The sequence below is a fragment of the Crinia signifera genome, chromosome 3 (assembly GCF_055691185.1).
Source record: "Crinia signifera chromosome 3, ASM5569118v1, whole genome shotgun sequence".
NCBI lineage: Eukaryota > Metazoa > Chordata > Amphibia > Anura > Myobatrachidae > Crinia > Crinia signifera.
Window position 1 is genome coordinate 97,675,580 of NC_139219.1, and position 18,805 is coordinate 97,694,384.

At 41.9% G+C, this 18,805-nt stretch overlaps 2 protein-coding genes across 2 annotated transcripts in view; both read right to left on the reverse strand.

Moving 5' to 3' along the window:
- Positions 1–548: 548 nt before the first annotated feature.
- On the reverse strand, positions 549–17,708 carry LOC146062891 (kinesin-like protein KIF28). Its single transcript, XM_083174898.1, has 6 exons — positions 17,695–17,708; positions 16,464–16,630; positions 12,331–12,437; positions 9,166–9,316; positions 2,380–2,582; positions 549–755 (listed from the first exon to the last, which is right to left on the reverse strand). The coding sequence occupies exons 1-6, from the start codon at positions 17,706–17,708 to the stop codon at positions 594–596; spliced, it is 804 nt and encodes a 267-aa protein (XP_083031024.1). The 3' UTR covers positions 549–593.
- Positions 17,709–18,020: 312 nt separating this feature from the next.
- Positions 18,021–18,805, reverse strand: part of LOC146062892 (kinesin-like protein KIF28) — a 64,213-nt gene continuing 63,428 nt past the window's right edge. The window contains exon 18 of the mRNA XM_083174899.1: positions 18,021–18,217. Coding sequence (XP_083031025.1) covers positions 18,079–18,217 — 139 coding nt within the window. The 3' untranslated portion in view covers positions 18,021–18,078. The remainder of the gene's footprint in view (positions 18,218–18,805) is intronic.

An 18,805-nucleotide genomic window follows, 5' to 3' on the forward strand; every position in this document is an offset into this window, starting at 1 on the left:
TTAATGCAGTTTATTTTGTCTCGCGTAGCTCCCGCCCCAAAAAGGTTGGAGACCACTGTCTTATGTCTTAAGTTTAGGGATATTAATTAATGTATCCTTTTTTTTTTTCTTTTTTTATTATTATAACAGTTGTTTTTTTTTAGAACACTACTCCTCTAATGATTTATTTGTTTATTTTGGTTTATAGATTTTATATTAACCTCCTCTTCTTGCTGCTTTCCAATCCACTGTTTGTATTAAATATCCCTGGTATTTTAAAGATCGCCGATAATATACATATATGAAATAAAAAGGAGTTTAAGCTGGTGCAAACCGCATAGCACTTGAGTCGGAGAATGCTGGTACTCGACTAAACACCAACCAAAAGCTATTCACTGTGCATATTGAATCGACTAGTTTGTTTTATGTATTAATGTGTGGAATAATATAAATAAACCTGGTTTTGTATTTAATTGCATCGAACCTATAAATCCAGCTTTTAAAAGTGCTGCTTAATTTGATTCTGAAATACCACAATGTAAGATTACTAAGGTGGAATAGTCCTGTAGTTTAATAAAAACTGTTTTTATTATGAAGTTTGTCTAATTACAAATCTATATTTTAGTGCAAGTAACGTCTTGTCTTTTTTTCTTAACAATGGCCGCCACGTCATTCTTCAGTTTGCAGATACAAGATTCAAGTTGCTGCCAAAAGTCTTTGAACATTAGTGACTGTTTCTCTGTAAATAGTCGTAGTAGATGAATGTTTTCTTCCTCCTAAAATAAAAAGGGAAAAAACTTTGTCAATGTGAACGATAAGTTATAGTAACATAGCTAATAATTAGATGAAGGCTTTTCAAAGTTCAAGGCACACTTAAAAAATGTGAATTCTCTCCCACTTCCTCCTCCTGAGTGGAATTTTCCGAAACTGACTACTCTAATAGTGTGTACACATGATACATTTTGCCTTCCGATGTTGCCGATATAGTCAACATCGTGTCGGCATCGCATGCAGATCCCGATGCGCACTTCCATATCGCACGGCAGAAAGTCTTGGCTGCATTGACTATATAGTGCAGATCTGCACTATATAGTCAAAATTGTATGCCATTGCATGCATGCCATGCAATGCGATTTGATCGCATAGGGAAACGCATCGCACGACACATCTGACCGTGTGTACACACCATAAGTCTATCAGGATGTATGTGCAACTCTGATGAAAAACATCTCTTAACTGCATCCGACATCACCCCCAGAATCCTGCCCGTAATGCTGTATACTATGCCACAGTGGTGCTTAGTATATACCATCACCCCTGTCTGACCCAGAATCTGTTCCGTCATGCGGTATACTATGCATTACTGGTGCTTGCTATATAACATCACCACAGGTCGGAGTTAGTATTTGGCCATAGTGGTAATTGCTATATAACATCACCACAGGTCAGATTTAGTATTAGGCCATAGTGGTGCTTATTTTATAGCTCAACTGGACTGCATCCAACATCCCCACTGGCCACACACAGATCCGGCCTATAATGCTGTATACACACTGTGGTTTTGTAAATTATATACTGTACCTCATTTAGGCCTTTCAGAGTGTACGATATGAACGAAGCATGCTCCCTTGTTAACGAGGTGTGGATCATTAGGCCAACAGGCAATCGTGCAAAAAGGTTGACATGAGTTGTTCATGTTTTTTTGTCTATGTTGGCAGATGTTGACATGGAGACTATATGCTTTTATATTCTCCCTCCTTGTCCACTGTTATGGTAAAGTAAGAACAAGTGGGTATAAAAAATATGAAAAATTCATGTCAGCTTTTTTCCATGTTAACCATTTACACGTCGACCTTTTGACTGTGTAAACATATGTCAGCCTTTTAAAGTGTTGACATATTGTGTGTCGACTTAATGCCCTCATACCTGTTAATTATAGAATTGTTCTGGGATATTCTGGGAATTGTTCTGGGAAAGTGTGTGTACACGCCTTTACACTTGCTCTGATTCCCTGACAATGGGATAACACCCAGAATATTGGCTCAATTAAAGCATTTTGACCTTATGCATAAGTCTCCGAGTGTTATATCTCAGTTAATGCTGCCATCTAGGAGTTGGGGCAACTGGCCGAAATGTGTCCCAGCAACCCAATCTGCCCCAGTCCAAAGACAATACAGTGGCAGCTTTATTAAGCACTGTGAAGTGAAAAAGTGGCTGGTAGTTTAAAACTCAACCTGTAACTTAACAGTTATGAGCTGATTGGCTGGTGAAAAAGTACCAGCCCCTTCACCAAGCTTAATATATCTACCGCACAGTTTCTGCCACTTAACAGATGTCTTCAGATCTGACCATACATCTCGTGTTCTAATACAAGTGGTTGGAACTGTAAGGTTTACTTACCGGTGGTTTGTAGTGTTTTAGCCGCAGGAAATGTCCTCTGATTGTGTTCATGCTTTGATAGAAAACCTTAAGCGCTTTAGCAAAGTCTGCATCATAACTTGTCCTACAGCCCGACCGCTTCATAACTTCTTTTGTAGAACTTGCTGACTGCGCATTGTTGGCAGAGTAGTCTTGGCATAGTCCCCTTACAGGTTTGTCACAACCTAAAAATTAAGAAAAGTGAATCTGTATGCCAATCATTTGTAGCAGGTTATATAGTCACAGAGACTTCTCTGAGGAAATTGCCTAGAATCAATGAGATTGACTAATAGTGGGTACACACGGTGTGACTTTGCTTGCGACTCAATCCTGATTCGATAGGATCAAATGAAATGGTATGCAAAATGCATTTGATTTGACTATATGGTACATATTTGTACTATATAGTGTTGCCTGACAAGGCTACTTTTCTATTCGATTTACATGCATTGGGATCGAATCTGTATCAAATGTAGAAAAACCATTCGATGCCCTTTTGATTTTTCTATTTGATTTGAATAGTGCTGATCTTACTTTGTGTACCCTCTATAACACTTACATCTGCTGAATAAGTCTTGTCATTCTCTACTCTGTAGCTCCCAAATATTGTAGAGTCTACAGCTGGGGTAGCCAACTCTAGTCCTCGAGAGCTACCAACAGGGCATGTTTTCCAGATCTCCTCACAAAGGGGGTTATTCTAGTTCACTCTTTCTGAGAAAATCCTTCTTAGATGGACAAAACCATGTGCACTGCAGGTGGGGCAGATGTTACTTGTGCAGAGTGAATTAGATTTGGGTGGGGTTTTACTTCAAAGTGAGATCTATATTGCAGTGTAAAAATAAAGCAGCCAGTATTTACCCTGCACAGAAACAAAATAACTCACCCAAATCTAATTCTCTCTGCACATTTTACACCTGCCCCCCCCCCCCCCCCCTGCAGTGCACATGGTTTTGTCCATCTAAGAAGGTGTCAATGCCTAATTTTTCCCAGCATATAATTTTTATAATTATAATCATGCCCACTAAATTAATATAGTCTGAGATAAATATTATTCATATCTCATAAGTAAGGAAAAGATCGAATATTAATTTACATATTTTTAGATTCACATAAGGTCATGCTTGGTCTCTAAATGTGCGAAATTACATTAGCTATCAGATGACAGTTATTAGAATTCCATATGATATTGCACTCACATGTTATTACAAATTATAAGTTCACAATAGATTAAGGTACAGCAACAGAGGGGCGTGTCTATAAGCTAAGTGATACCAGGTGAATGAATGGCCTCTGGAAAAACAAAAGGATCCACTTAAGCCAGTCACAAGGTACTGTAAACAAAGGGGTGTGCCAATGATGAATAAGCCCAGCAAAGGGAGTTCTCTTGGGAAGTAAATATACAGTTTTCAGTTAGTTGTTTTTGGAACCTGAGCCAGTCAAGATGCAGTGCAATAGTCCTGGAGAAAGATTGGATAAGATTGGACACATGGCTTTGAGTAATGTATAAACTTGTAGGACCGATATATTGTGTACTAGGACCCCGGTTATGGTATATGGATTATGCTAGAGAGTTTAAGAGTAGTTAACTTCCATTCTTAGTTTGTCTTCAGATATTAACATGTGCATAGGCCCAGCGTATGTTTACCTATGGTTTGGACAAAGAAAGCTTCGGTCTGTAGTTGAAGGTGATCTGTGTGAATGAAGCTTTTAAAGTATATTGACTGGCTAGATTATCTAGATAATCGGATGTAACTGTAAGATAACATGTGCTGTGAGGGTAGTCCACTATTGTCTGGATTCTTTGTATTGAAGTGTGTGTGTAACGGCATGTGATGTGAGTATGATATAGCAAGGCCATAGATTGTATAGTGCCAGTTAGGTGTTCTGTACAGAGAAGTACATTGTAGCTTAAATGATATTCAATTGTGTATGCTGCAGGTAAAGTGTGTTTGCTGAATGTGCGAGTTATATTCAGGATCTTGAGTATTGCATGATGCAGGTTAGAGGTAATTTGGAATAAATGTTGTGGAAAGACAAATGAACGTACAGTCAGTTTATGTTTGATTGCCAGGCGGAAGTTATTAGTCTTTTGTTAAAGTTCCTTTGTGGGCTATGTAGTGGAATCTAAAATGGCCGACAATATGGTTCCTTTGTGTGCCATGCGGCAGTACACAAAATGGCGGACACAAAGACTTGGTAACACAAAATGGCTGCTTCATAGCCACGCCCCCTCCCGCGCTGTATTCACATACACAGTATTTAACACTGAGGTTAATTGTATTTAAGGATGCTGGCAACATAATTGTTATTATGTATGATACCTGTATTGTTATATTTTGTAATCCATGATACAGTTTCATCAGTTTACATTCATAAATAATATTCATTGGTTATAAATCTGGACATTCAATCATTGATTGCGTGCGACATGAATAAATTAGATAGACTTTGCATATATAAATAAATGTACTTCCATAAAGGATTTTGTCAGAAAGAGCAAACTAGAATAAGGCCCAGAATCACAAGTGAAGTAATTAGCTCCACCTGTGGATCTTTTAAAATGTGTTAGTGAGTAATGAGTGCAACTGTGCAGCAGCTAGGTTGTCTGGAAAATGTGAACACTTGGTAGCTCTCGAGGACTGGAGTTGGCTACCCCTTGTCTACAGTATTTGGGACCTACCCATTTAAAGACGTCAGCAGATGCCAAATTGTTCTTCTACCCTGGTATATATCCCAAACTTGACATTGGTCAAACCTTCTAACACAGTCATCATGATCAGTGCCTGTGGTCACAATGATTACATTGCAACCTGTTCTTCGCAGGCCTTCTGAGCCCAACCAATCCCAGGCAGCCTAAAAAAAAAAATGCTGCTAACAGCACATGCACCACCTTCTGTGAATCAATGGATTCACTAGTTAAAAGTCTGTCAAATGCAATGTACTTTCACATTAAGCTGTGACAGTTTTCAGCCCACAAACTCCACACCACCCCCTATCTGCTTTCTTCATCCAATATCTGTCTTCACAGCTCCCTCTCTCCATATGCAGAAAGTCTGAAACCGATCAGTGTCCCTGCAAAAATAGCTTTCGCTTTCTGTTAGGACATTTTTTTTTAAGCACAAAAGGGATTAATTTGGTCCATCGAGTGGCCGCTAGTGGTCACTGGAAGTACTTCACCTCATAGAGGTGAGGAGTAGTTAGTCTTTTATTTATTTACTAGGTGATTCATCGCGCCCTACGGGCGCTCTTCACACCGTCGTAAGGGGCTGCGCCCCCTTAATTTGTGAACGTTTGTATGAATTGTATGAAAGATGCCCTGTATTGCAACTTGAGTGTTCGCGAGTCGCGGGGGGTGCCGCGCATTGCGGGAGGGGGGGTTGCGGGGGGTGGTTGCTGCGAATCGTGGGAGGGGAGGGGTTGCAGAGAATCGTGGTAGGGGGGTGGGTTGCCACAAATCGCGGGAGGGGGGTTGCGGGGGCTGCGGCGAATCGTGGGAGGGGGGGTCGCGGGTGGTGTGCCGTGAATCGCGGGAGGGGGGGTCACGGTGTGGGGTGCCGAGAATTGCGGGCGGGGGGGGGTGCCGCGAATCGCGGGCGAGGTTCACGGGGGTTCCGGTGGGGGGTTGCCGTGAATTGTGGGAGGGGGGTCGCAGGGGGGTGCCGTGAATCGCGCGGGGGGAGGGGTGTGACGCGAATCGCCACAAGAAAAAATCAACACATAAAGGTCAACGCATGTAAATGTTGACATAAGTGTGGCACTTCATTGGTGTCCATGTTGACACATGACAATGAATATGAAAACATTAAAAATAAATCTTCAAAAACTCATGTCAACCTTTTTCATTGTCGACCATAGCCATGTCAGTGTTTTGCATGTGCCATTTGATCCTGGGGCTGCTGCGAATTGTGTGGGGGGGGGTGGGCGCGAATTGCGGGAGGGGGGTCGTCGCGAAGCGTGCAAGGGGGTCGCGGGGGGGTTCTTTTTGCCGTGAATCGCGCGGGGGGGGGTTGCCACGAATCTCGGGAGGGGGGTCGCGGGGGAGGGCGGTGTTTTTGCCGTGAATCGCGGGAGGGGGGGTTACGGGGGGGGTTTTGCCATGATTCGCGGGTAGGGGGGTGGCGGGGGGTGTGTTTGCTGCGAATCACGGGAGGGGGGTCGCGGGTGTTTTTGCCGCGAATCGCGGGAGTTTTTTTTTGGCCGCGAATGGAGGCGGGGCGGGGGGCGCGGGGGAGGGGATGTTTTTGCCGTGAATCGTGGGAGTTTTTTTTTTCTGCGAATCGCGGGAGGGGGGGTCGCGGGGGAGGGGGTGTGTTTTTGCTGCGCATCGCGGGAGGGGGGGTTTGCCGCGAATCGCGGGAGGGGGGGTCGCGGGGCTGTGTTTTTGCCGCAAATCGCGGGAGGGGTGTGTTTTTGCTTTTTCATTGTCGACCATGTCAGTGTTTCATTTAGCCATGTCAGTGTTTTGCATGTGCCATTTAATCCTGGGGCTGCTGCGAATTGCGGGAGGGGGGTCGTCGCGAAGCACGCAGGGGGGGGTTCTTTTTGCCGTGAATCGCGCGGGGGAGTTTGCCGTGAATCACGGGAGGGGGGGTCGCGGGGGAGGGGGTGTTTTTGCCGTGAATCGCGGGAAGGGGGTCGCGGGGTGTTTTTGCCGCGAATTGCAGGGGGTGTTTCCCTCGAATCGCGGGGGGGTGTTTTTGATGCGAATCGCGGGAGGGGGGGGTTTTGCCGCGAATCGCAGGAGGGGGGGTCGTGGGGGTGTGTGTTTTTTGCCGCAAATCGCGGGAGGGGTGTGTTTTTGCCGCCAATCGCGGGAGGGGGGCGCTCACCTGGTGGCTGTGGAGTAGCAGTGCTGGGCAGCATGGGAAGGCAGAGGGTGTCTGGCACTGTCTGTGGGCTCACTGGGCTGGTTCTCTGTCATGTGAGTCAGTCATGTGAGTCAGAGGCTCCATCCAGCGTTATACACACACTCACACACTTTGAGTGACAGATGTAGCCAAATATATAAGAGATATATATCTCCTTAAAACCATAAGTGTAAACTAAACCTAACAAATGCAATTTTTAGGTACAAAATACAGAAATCTTTCACAAATAGCTATGTGAATTTCTGAATCAAATCTGTCTGGAAACATCTATAATTTTTACTTGTAGCTTTTGAAAACCATGGGGCAGATGTATCAACTAGCATTAAGTACATATCTGCACTGAACGTTAGTTAACTAGGCAATAAACCGCCCCGGTCGCTTCACCAGCCCTGGGCTAGCATCCTATCCCCACTGCCTGGACAAGGCTAGCCCTGCTGCTGGCTCCGGGCTGCGCTCGAGATGTCATGCTAATTGTGAGATCTGTCACATGCTCAGTGAAGCGGCTAGGGCAGTGGTTCCCAAACTGTGTGCCGTGGCTCCCTGGGGTGCCTCGGGACACTTGCAGGGGTGACACGGGTTGGTGGTTCAGGACCAATTCAAATTATTTATGGACAAAACCAATGCTGGTGGCTGGCAATCATAAAATACATGTACAATCAGAAGCAAATCCTGCCCTTTAACACAGCACTGAAATTAAGAAGCACATATAAACACAATCTACTTAATTTTATATATTTTTGGGGGGCATAGGGGTGCCATGGAAAATTTCTGATACTCTACAGTGCCTCGATTCGAAAAAGATTGGGAACCCCTGGGCTAGGGGGAAGAGAGGTTTTTTTTAATGAACATGCACAGCACTCCGGGGCGTCGATAAGGATAGCCGTGGACGCTGGACATAACGGTGCTCCTTATAAGATGGGGGGGTTGATAACGTCTGGGGGGGCTGTAACGGATGCCTGCTGATAACGTCTGGGGGGGCTGTAACAGATGCCCACTTCTCCGCTTTATGCAGGAGAAGCGGGACCTGTTATTTTTCAAATGTCGGCATTTTAATACGTCTAAACCCAGTGTACTAAAATTGTTTGGATTTTTTTTTAATAACAAATTTTTGCCAATATAATGGAATCCATATCCTTAAGTGCAATCATTCTTCATACAGCTGTACTAATTTGATGAATTCACAAGTGTGATCATGATGTCCGTTTATAGAGTTTCACAAAAAGTAAATGTGTTTTTTTTTTCCATTGTAATGCCTCACTTATTTATATAATTCCACAGCAATGTACATGAAAAAGCATAAACAAGCAATACAATAGTTATTAAAGCGAGTCTACGATCCGTCCATAGATCCGGATCTTGTCACTGAGCACTCACTTGATCCCCGCTCTCTTTAGAGAGCCGTTTTGCCTATCACTAGTTTGGGTTGTTGGAGGGGGCTTTGCCATGCCTGACAGATTTTCCCCTCATTACCCAGGGCCCTCGGATACCTCAATGGCTCTGGTTATATTAGTGAAACATTGTCCAAATGTGTACAAACACACTGTCAGCAATGTAAATGTCAAGTATTAATGACCATGAATTTCTAATGTTTCATATTATTTGACATTTAACACATATGGGGCCTGATTCAGCGACCATTGAATGATTTCTCCTGGGCTTGTCAGTGGGCGCCCATGAAACACTGGGCGTTCCCATGCAAGATCACTGCCACCATCCACGCCGACTGTGCAGGTTGGCAAAGTCACGCACACAGAAGTCCTACACATGCGCATATAACAATATGCGCAAAGACTTACCATTGGTCATACTGATTCTGGAACTAGAATAAGGACCATGATACTTTGTATCACCATTTTTTTTATTTTTAAGATATGATAAAGGTCCAACCATATTTACTGACCTTGGCATTTCCATGTCCCAGATTGCTTTAGTGACTCCTTAAGGTATATATTCTCCTCTCTCACAGCTCTATTAATGTCCCTTAAAAGTTCAGTTTCTTGTTCCAACTTTAATAACTTCAGGTAGAGCTCAGAAACGTGACTGTTTGAATCCTGAAACCAAGAAAGGAAAAGTCTTTGTTTCATTTAACTTGGAAAATAATCTATTATATATATTATACAGACGGGGGAGGGCACCATGATAGGGGAAGGGGGTGTTAGTGGTGCCAGTGACAGTGAATGCTCTGAGAGCCCTGGCATTTAAAGTACACAGGCCCACCTTGGCATCAAAAGTGAAGGACCCAGTTGTGCGTGTGCTGAAGGCTACTCAAAAGGGGGGGTGTCTTTGAGTTTAGTGTATCACACCATATACCACGTCTACACGTAATGCAAAATAGTAGATCCCATTATACATGCTTCTTACACATGATGCCAAATGTAATGAGCCAAAATTCACATAATGCAACACAGATTGAGCCAAAAGTTATAAGCAATATGTTCCTTAATTACACTGTAATGCCCATTACACCTTAAGCCAAACACCATATTGTCCATTACATATTATGCCACACTGTAATACCTATTACAAATTATGCTACATAAGTGCTGCTAAATAAGTTCTGCTACATGCTCATTGCCAGAGGGTCCATGCTCATTGCCAGGGGTTCCATGCTCGTTGCCATGTGGGATTACCTGCTCGTTGCCATGTGGGAATAAATGCTCACGGTAATGGGGTGACAGCCACAGTAGAGCGGGGGGCTGCCCGGCTGTATTCAGAGCACTGCAGGTTCTGACTATTTGAAATCTTGTGCTGCCGCCTGCCGGGTCTGCGTGCCATCTGGAGCTTGTGGTCCAGCAGCCAATCAGGAGTGGCACAGTGGTGGCTCCTGATTGGCTGCCGGACCATGAGCAAGCTCCAATTGGCTTGCAGACCTAGCAGGCGGCAACTCGAGATTTCAAATAGCCGGGAATTACAGTGTTTTGAATATAGCCAGGCAGCCCACCATGGGGGTTATTCTGATTCACTCAGAAAAGCACAATAACTCTCTAATGGACAAAACCATATGCACTGCAGGTGGGGCTGATGTAACATGTGCAGAGAGAATTAGATTTGGGTGGGGGGTGTACTTCAAACTGATATCTACAGTATATTGAAGTGTAAAAATAAAGCAGCCAGTATTTACCCTGCACAGAAACGATAAAACACCCAAATCAATTTCTCTCTGCACATGTTACATCAGCCCCACCTGCAGTGCATATGGTTTTGTCCATTAGAGAGTGATTGTGCCTTTCCGAGTGAATCAGAATAACCCCCAATGTGTGTAACAACGCCTGGACAAGCATCCCATTGCACAGCACAGTAAATCCAGGTCCTTTTTAATATAATTATATTGTGTACATTATGCAATTTTACAAGCCCCAAACATTATTTTGTGCCTGCTTCAGACATAAATGCTGTTTAAGAATTGCTTTTTACTGTAAATCAACGCCTCAAACACTCAGTAGTGGTTAAGGTAACGCTTTACGTAGCATGTTAAAGATTTTTTTTTTCTTTTTGGAAAGTGGTAAGGATACTGTATACAGTGCCACTCAGCTGAATGAATGAGCTTCCAGGCTTCTGTTACAGCAGGCTATGTACCCCAGCAGGTAAGGCAACAGTGTCCCATAGCCAATGCCTGGGGTTCGTTTCCTGCTCATGAGCGATTCATTTTTCTTATTTCTACTGTATTTTTTTGACATTGAAAAAAATCTGTACACATTTTAATTTGAAATATAAAAACTGTATTTGCCATCTAATATTTATATATACAAACGACCAAGCATTTATTTATTTTTTGCGAGAGTAACTACTCCACAATGACAACAATGATCTTGATGGTTCAGGAGTCATTCCTCAGGGTGAGTGATGTAGATGTGTAATAAGGACGCAGGATTGTCAAAGTCATTGTGGCTGTGAGAAACGACGTGTCAAGTCGTGATTTTATTCCCAGAGAAAAGCAATGAATGACGAGTGTATGATTTTTTCCTTTAGGTTATAAATTGCAGCAAAGCCTTGGCAACTTTTTATTGTTCCTAAATTCAGTTTATATAAAGATATGTACCATGCCAACATAGTCACAAGAGCATAGATAGATTAAAGAGGAATACAAGAGCTACTGTACCCCGGGCCCCCGTCTGCCAGGGGCTCCACGGCCAGAGCACAGTGACATCTCTCCAGAGTCCTGTCTCAGTTTATAAGTAGTACAGAGATTGCTCCTATTCTTTAGTGTTGTTTACATTGTCTTTGTTCCACTACAAAGAAAGTTTATAAAATAATTGTCTTTCAAATAGGTGGAGCTATAAGCAGTATCCAGGCATTATTAAACTATTAGTTTAAATCTAATATACTCCAGTGGTTTAAATTTAATATACACTATGACCCATTCCAGGGAGGGACAAAATGCTCTCTACCTGCACTTCTTTCTCTGTACTTCCTTCATAATATATTATTACAATCACCTTTTTTTTTTATTCCTTTATTATATATAAAATAATTAGACACAGGTGACGTCAATAATATATTAAGGAGGGATGTTTGGATAAAGAGCATTTTGGTCCTCATCCGATCGGTCAAGTATGCACAATTTAATATACAGTTGTGTACACCCGTACAACATTTGTGTAAATAAAGCTGATGTGCAGTTTTCTAGAAATACTGTACAAACACACCCAAACTTAGGGGTTCCGAGTTTAGTTGAGTCTCAGGTCAGAATTACTTTGAGGTTTCAAGTGGAGCACAGAGTCTGGTCTGTGTTTGGAACTTGGATTTAAAAACCAAACTTGGGTTTTGTACTGCAGGTAATCAGGACCAAATTACATGGTTTTATCCATTTTATAAAATGGATTTTTATCCATGATTATTGATTTTAAACCAAATCGAAAAGCACAGTGGTTCAAGCATATTCCTCTCACCGGCTTCTACGTTTCAATAAGAGTAGACACGGAAAAAATGAAAAGAAAGAAAATAAAGAACTGACTGATTCTATTTATTAAAATGAGCATATTAAAATTAGATGATGCTTCTTTAAATTGAAACATGTTTGTATATAAATATATATATAAATATATATTAATATGGTGGTACTTACCACTAAAGATGAACTGGGGTTTACAGTTTTCATATTATCAATTAAAATAAAGCCTTCATCTGTGCACGCTGTGTCTGGCAGAGACCAGTCAATTTCAGGGCAACCTTCTGGAAAAACAAACAAATATATATATATATATATATATATATATATAAATTTCATAGGTGCGGCACTCCAATGACGTATAATGAGCGGTGCCCTCCGTGATGTACACCTGACAGCGCAGGTGCTTGTATGCAGAGGTGAGTAGGACGGTGGCACTCGGAGTAAATCAATAAAGACCAGGAGATCTACATCCAAGGTCTCCTGGTCTTTATTGATTTACTCCGAGTGTCACCGTCCTACTCACCTCTATATATATATATATATATATATATATATATATATATATACACACACACTCTTTTCCAATATTCCACCACGCGCTACATTTAAAGTGATATTTAAGAATAGACTAATAGTTCACAATATGGCAGCCCGACCACTAGATTCCCAAAGGGCCAGAGAATCAAAAGAAAAATACACAACCATTAGTGGTATGGTGCCTAAAGTATATCATTTAAACCATAAAATTCAGGTAAGAAAATCCACAATTTTCAGTGAAGTAAGCAAAGAAGTTGTTCATCCAAAGGGCATATTTATTTGTTTCTTCGGATGTTGGTACAGAATATAAAAGATTATCCTCAATCAAGAGTACTTAGCAAAATACCAACGCGTTTCGTCAATAATTACTTCATCAGGGGAACAATAACATATCTATAATGCAAACATTGCAATCAGTATTTAATCAAAAGAAGTATAATTTTAAATTACTTCACAATAGAACATATTAGATAGTATTGTATAGTAGGAATAATTGAGACATAGAGAGAACAAAATAAAGAAGAGATGGTGGTGGAATAAACAAGAGCCAAGTGACATAAAGGGAGGGGCATACCTTCCATCGAAAAAAAGGTTTACTTTATATTTATATTAGAAATCTAAAACGTGAATAGGGTATTCTTTATAAGTAACCTAGAATACTATAAATTTATTATAAGTGAATTCATAGATGCTAATAACCAATATTTTAGTAATAGGAGGGGGAGGGAAAGGTACCTACCCCAATATTTAATTCCTGAGTTTGGGTTATACAAGATAATGTTTCCTTTAAAGGATATAATTGCCTACTGCGAGTAGTAAGCCACAGCCCCGTGTAAATTTGCAAAAATATCACTATTCACTCCTGTCACACATCCGTACACCATTCATGCAAATGGGAGTAGGTCTGACTCTTCCACAACTCTGTTACATGAACAGGCTGATCAAGGTCAATGTTGACATCAAAGGCCTGGGCGCACCTGCATTTTTTGCTGACACTCCCAGATAAATGGCAACTTACAGTACTGTAGCACACCCAAACAACGACTTCCTCTCTGTCAAATTGTGAGAAGATTGCAATTAGATCCATTGGCTATACTGGATTGCCATCCTGGATTTTCTAATGGATCGTGCTTCTTATAGTGCAACCTTTTACCCTACTGCTAACCTGAAAGTCTATATATGGTCCATATGATATATAAATACCTTCCTGGGGAAATGGGGTAAGAGAAGACAGCTACTGATGGGGCCGCTGTAAACGTTTCCGCTGGCACACCATCCACTGGTATCTTGTGGCCGCGGTGTCGGAGGAGGTGGATGCACGAGTGTTTCACATGCTCGCACGTCCATTGCCGAGAATGGGGCATGTGAGCATGACCCATTCGCGGGTGGAGGATGGCGATCGGCATGCTGGGAGCCTCTCAGATGAGTCCAGCTCCATTTGTATAAGCTGAATACACCTATCCAATTTTAAGGAAGGATAAGCATGATAACAATGTCATTAACAAGTTTATTGTGCATATCGTTCCGTGTGTACCCATTGTATCATTAACAATGATTTGAACATGTAGTTCAGACTGTATTTTTGGCAGGGGTCCAAGTGACGTCACTGAATCATTAGATTAAAGATATGGTTCAGTGTTTACCCGTGGGTCATTACTTTTCATGGCGTTGACGATATCTTTAAGGATATAATAATTGTATTATATTTATTGATGACTTATAAGCACTCATTTAATAATAGCCAATTTAATGGATTAATAAATAGCCACTAACTGGCATTTTTTGTATGCATACATATTTACTAAGTAGGACAGTTATGTGCTATCCATTGCATGTGCATGTCCTATCATTTACACTCTATTCAAGATGGAATATGGTACAGTACCGTGGATATTTAGCAGTTACTGGTACAATTCAGGCTGACAGTGTTATCACAAACATCCAAGTGCCGCTCCCAAACAAGTGCCACCCCTGGGCACATGCCTCACGTGCCTAATGGAAAGTTGGCACTGGCCATATCCTGGTTACAGATTAACAAAAGTTGGGAGGTATGCTGTAATATGCCTTTGTTAATTATGAATGGACCATAGTAAGGCAATGAATTCTGTGCACCAAATTTACTCGCATTGACTCATTCAGCTACAGGGAACCAGTCACACAAATGTCCGCTCTCTCTGTTCCTATTGGATGTCATTTTTATGAAAACAGTCAAGGCCCTTTCTTGCCATCATTAGTTATTGTAAATTATAAGTAATGTGGGATAAGGCACCTAGCCTCTGGTAGAAAATAGATGACATACTAATCATGTCCGCAAGGGATTTTTATTTTCATTTTTTTTCTTGTGTACCCAGCATGAGATGTGGAGAACACTCAATAACTTTGATAACAAGTATCGTTGCTGCTGGGAGGGAAAGTGCATACAGTTCATATCAGCATAGTCATTATAAAACTAGGACGGGTTCCCAAACTGTGTGGCATGGCACCCTTGGGTGCCTCAGGGCACTTGCAGGGGTACCTTGGATTTGTAGTCCAGGACAAATTCAAGTTATTCATGGTCAATCTTATGGGACATACACACGGGGCAATTTAAGCCCCATTTGTGCTTAATTTCTAAGTTATCTAGTCAGATCGCTTAGAAATGAGGCTCAAATCACTGTGTGTGTGTGTGTTTGTGTATATGCCCCATAGCAAGCGATGTGCGGCCCTGCAAGTCACTATCACCGGGCTAGATATTTCAAGCATGCTTGAAATATCTACTCATCGCCCGTGTTCCCTCTATTGGTGTGCTGAAAGACATTGCACCCAGTTATACAATCTTGACGGATTGTATGATGGATTATATGCAGATTGTATGCACATTGTGTGCACACAATCTCGCAATGCGCGGTCCCGCAGGTTGGAGGATTGGTCCTCTGATCAGACGTGCTGCATCAGTTGACATTGGGAGACGATTGTATGCGCTTTAAAGCACATACAATTGGTCATTTGACGGCTCATACAACAGGCGTCATTTGAGTGGCAGTTTTGAGATGGGTTTGGTGCATACAATCAATTGTGAGTATGCAGCAGCTGGATTGTATGATGGATTGGGAGTACATTGTGTGTCCAAAAACCACCAAGGGCTGCAAGGGAGTTGAAGGGAAAGTTGGACACAATCATGATTGTAAGACAGGTCTTTCTGATGTATGGACACCTTAAGTAATTCAGGAGCAGATTTATTAAACTCGGTGAAGTGATAAAGTGTCTGGTTTTTATCACCAGCCAATCAGCTCCTAACTGTGAAGTTACAGGCTTGGTTTGAAAAATGACAGGTAGGAGCTTATTGGCCGGTGATAAAAACCAGACGCTTTATCACTTCACCAAGCTTAATAAATCTACCCCTCAGTCTCACTTGGCACAAACCTCAACTCGCCCCATGGGCATAATGGGCAAACCCAGCACTTGTACCTGCCAATCAGCAAATATGTTGACAAACAAAAGCAAATACTATCCCTCATTACATAATTACATCTAAGGATAACAGATTAAAACAATTTAGCTAATTTAATTTTTTTTTCTACATTTCTCAACAAGAAACTTTTAACCTATGGGTGCTGTGAAAACAATTCTGATACTCTAAGGCGCCATGATTCAAAAAGGTTTGGGAACCACTGCACTAGGATCCAATTTTTTCCTCATTTTCAGATGCATTATAATTTTTGTTTCCATGTATGTTTTTCAATTTATAATTATAATCTTTAATAATAAATATAAAAATAAACAAGTTATACCTTGAAGGCCCCATAGATCTACAACCAATGCATTTTTTTGTAGGTAACTCAAAAGTCCATTAGATACATTTGATGCAACGAACTGCATTTTATGATCAATGACTGGATTCAGGTTTTTCCACACTGCTTTGGTGTAAACAGACTGATGATCTTCATAAAAGTGATATCTTAAATGGGAAAAAAAGGAGATTAAAAGGAGATAAATCCCTGGGGTGCAGAAATCTGATGAGCAGTGGTCTCTGGTGTACCAGAGAAATAAAGTTATCAAAACTAATCATATTAGCATACCTCTCAATTTTCATTGGTGGTCCAGTGGGGCCTTCACGCGCCGCAACATTTTGTGGGCATGGCCTTGCGGTGAGGGGTGTGGCATTCACATTGCATCACTTGTGCGAGGCCACGCCCCCACTTTGCCGTTGCCTGTCTGCTTTTGGGGAATAAACACTGTGCGCAAGCGCACAGCATCTATTCCTCGCTGACAAGCGGGTGGCAGCTGGGACTCCCTACTGCCCCCACATAAGGACACTGCTGGCTCCGGACGGGCTGCGAGAACGTCCACGAAAACCGGGATGTTCCCGCTGTAAACGGGACAGTTGGGAGGTATGTCCTGGTAACGCAGGCGGTTTGATGCCCCACCCCCATTTTGGCCATCTCTGGTAGAAATAAGTTCAGACTGACTTTTATTACTGAAGGGGAGAAAAATCATTCGATGGTCGGCGACCATCAAATATTTTTGCTCCCCTTCGGCCACATGATAATAAGGGGATCGGGGCAGTGTGGGAGTTTGGTGGGGCAGCAAGTGGCGATGAACTGTTCGCTAGGCTGCGAGCATATGCAGGGTAGTGAACATGTCTGAATCAGGCCCCCAGTTGGGTACAGCATCCTACCATTTGCTTGGCAATCTGTTGTTATCTAGACCAAGAAAGATAACATGTACTCTAGGAACATTCATTCCAACTGTATAACAAACAGTAGTACACAAGTCTGCAATTAATCACTATACATTCAAATTACACACTAGTTATAAGGGTTCTTTAAAAAATGTGAAATAATATAAGTGCACAGACATATAAGGGTTCTGTATGTACATGGCATATGCTTACCTCACAACTGTCCCGATTTTCGCATTGTTGTTCTGCTGAGCAGGTGCAGCAGCAAATAAATGATGTGTCCATGCACACAGCATCTATTCAGGGAGACAGACGGGTTGGGGGCATGGACAACAGCTCACAGAATGCTGTCCATGCCCCCACAGCAGCAAAAAATGGGATGTGGTCTAACAAGATTGTAGAACACGACCCCTGGTCGCAAGGCTATGGCCACAAATTTTGGGTGCGCACCTTTAGCACATGCAAATTACCCTCTTTCCCTCTCTCTAAAGTTGGGAGGCATGCATATGTGATGCATTCTGCAGAAAACTGAACACAGCTGATAAAAGCCATGTTCAGATGTATTGTTGGACTGAATATCTAATGAATTGTTTTAAAATCACTGTAAATGTCATGTATTAAATAATCTAGGTTCTGTATGGCACATGTTGCATGTCCTGTGTTCAGCATGTGGTGATGAATATAAAGCCCAATAGTAGCCAACAAAAAGACATATTCTCCTTGCTTTACCCAATCTGAATCCCTCTGTCTGTGGCCTCTCTCAGCCATCGAACACCAAGACACTGTAAGATATGAATCTGGAAAACGATTTTTCGTCCTAATAATTCCAAAGGATCTATGACAATATCTTCTTCGCTTAAGGGCCTATGGAAAAAAGCTCAAAGTATTATCCACATACTGTATGCTGCCCTACCACTGCCTCACAGATGATCTCCAATATATGCCAATGGAGAGCATCAGCTAATCTGTGTTATTATCCTGCTTAATCATATATTTTTTGCTAGAACATATATATATATATAATTATGCAATATATTATCACTTTCATCAATGCCCCTTTGTTTTCTTACAAAATAATATTGTGTATTAAGATTTACAGTAGCCATAACTATAGGGGTGCCACTGCTATGGGGTTCAGAGGCTTAGGGGGGCAATTTAATATGATTCATTGCCCAGCCTGAACTGTGTGGCATTACAATTTGAGCAAGAGGTGTGTGCGTGTAGTGGAGGTTATAATAATATGCGGGGTTCTGTAAAGTGTCATAAATAGAACTGTCGGCCACTGTAACGTGGTACAATATTAACTGGTGAGCAGCACAGTAACCTGTCATAATCTGATCTGCTCATTGTAATGAGGAGGGCACTATAATGTTACATAATATAAACCAGGGCACTGTAATGTGGCACAATGTATAATTGAGGCATCATAGTGTGGCGCTGTAATATGGCAAA

What these genes read in the sequence shown, in the direction of transcription:
- LOC146062891 (XM_083174898.1), bottom strand. An exon ending in ACCCCAGTTCATCTTTAGTG is followed by an intron (nt 9,317 to 12,330) that starts GTAAGTACCACC and finishes TCTTGGTTTCAG; the next exon opens with GATTCAAACAGTCACGTTTC. An exon ending in TGGGACATGGAAATGCCAAG is followed by an intron (nt 2,583 to 9,165) that starts GTCAGTAAATAT and finishes CTTAATTTTTAG; the next exon opens with GTTGTGACAAACCTGTAAGG.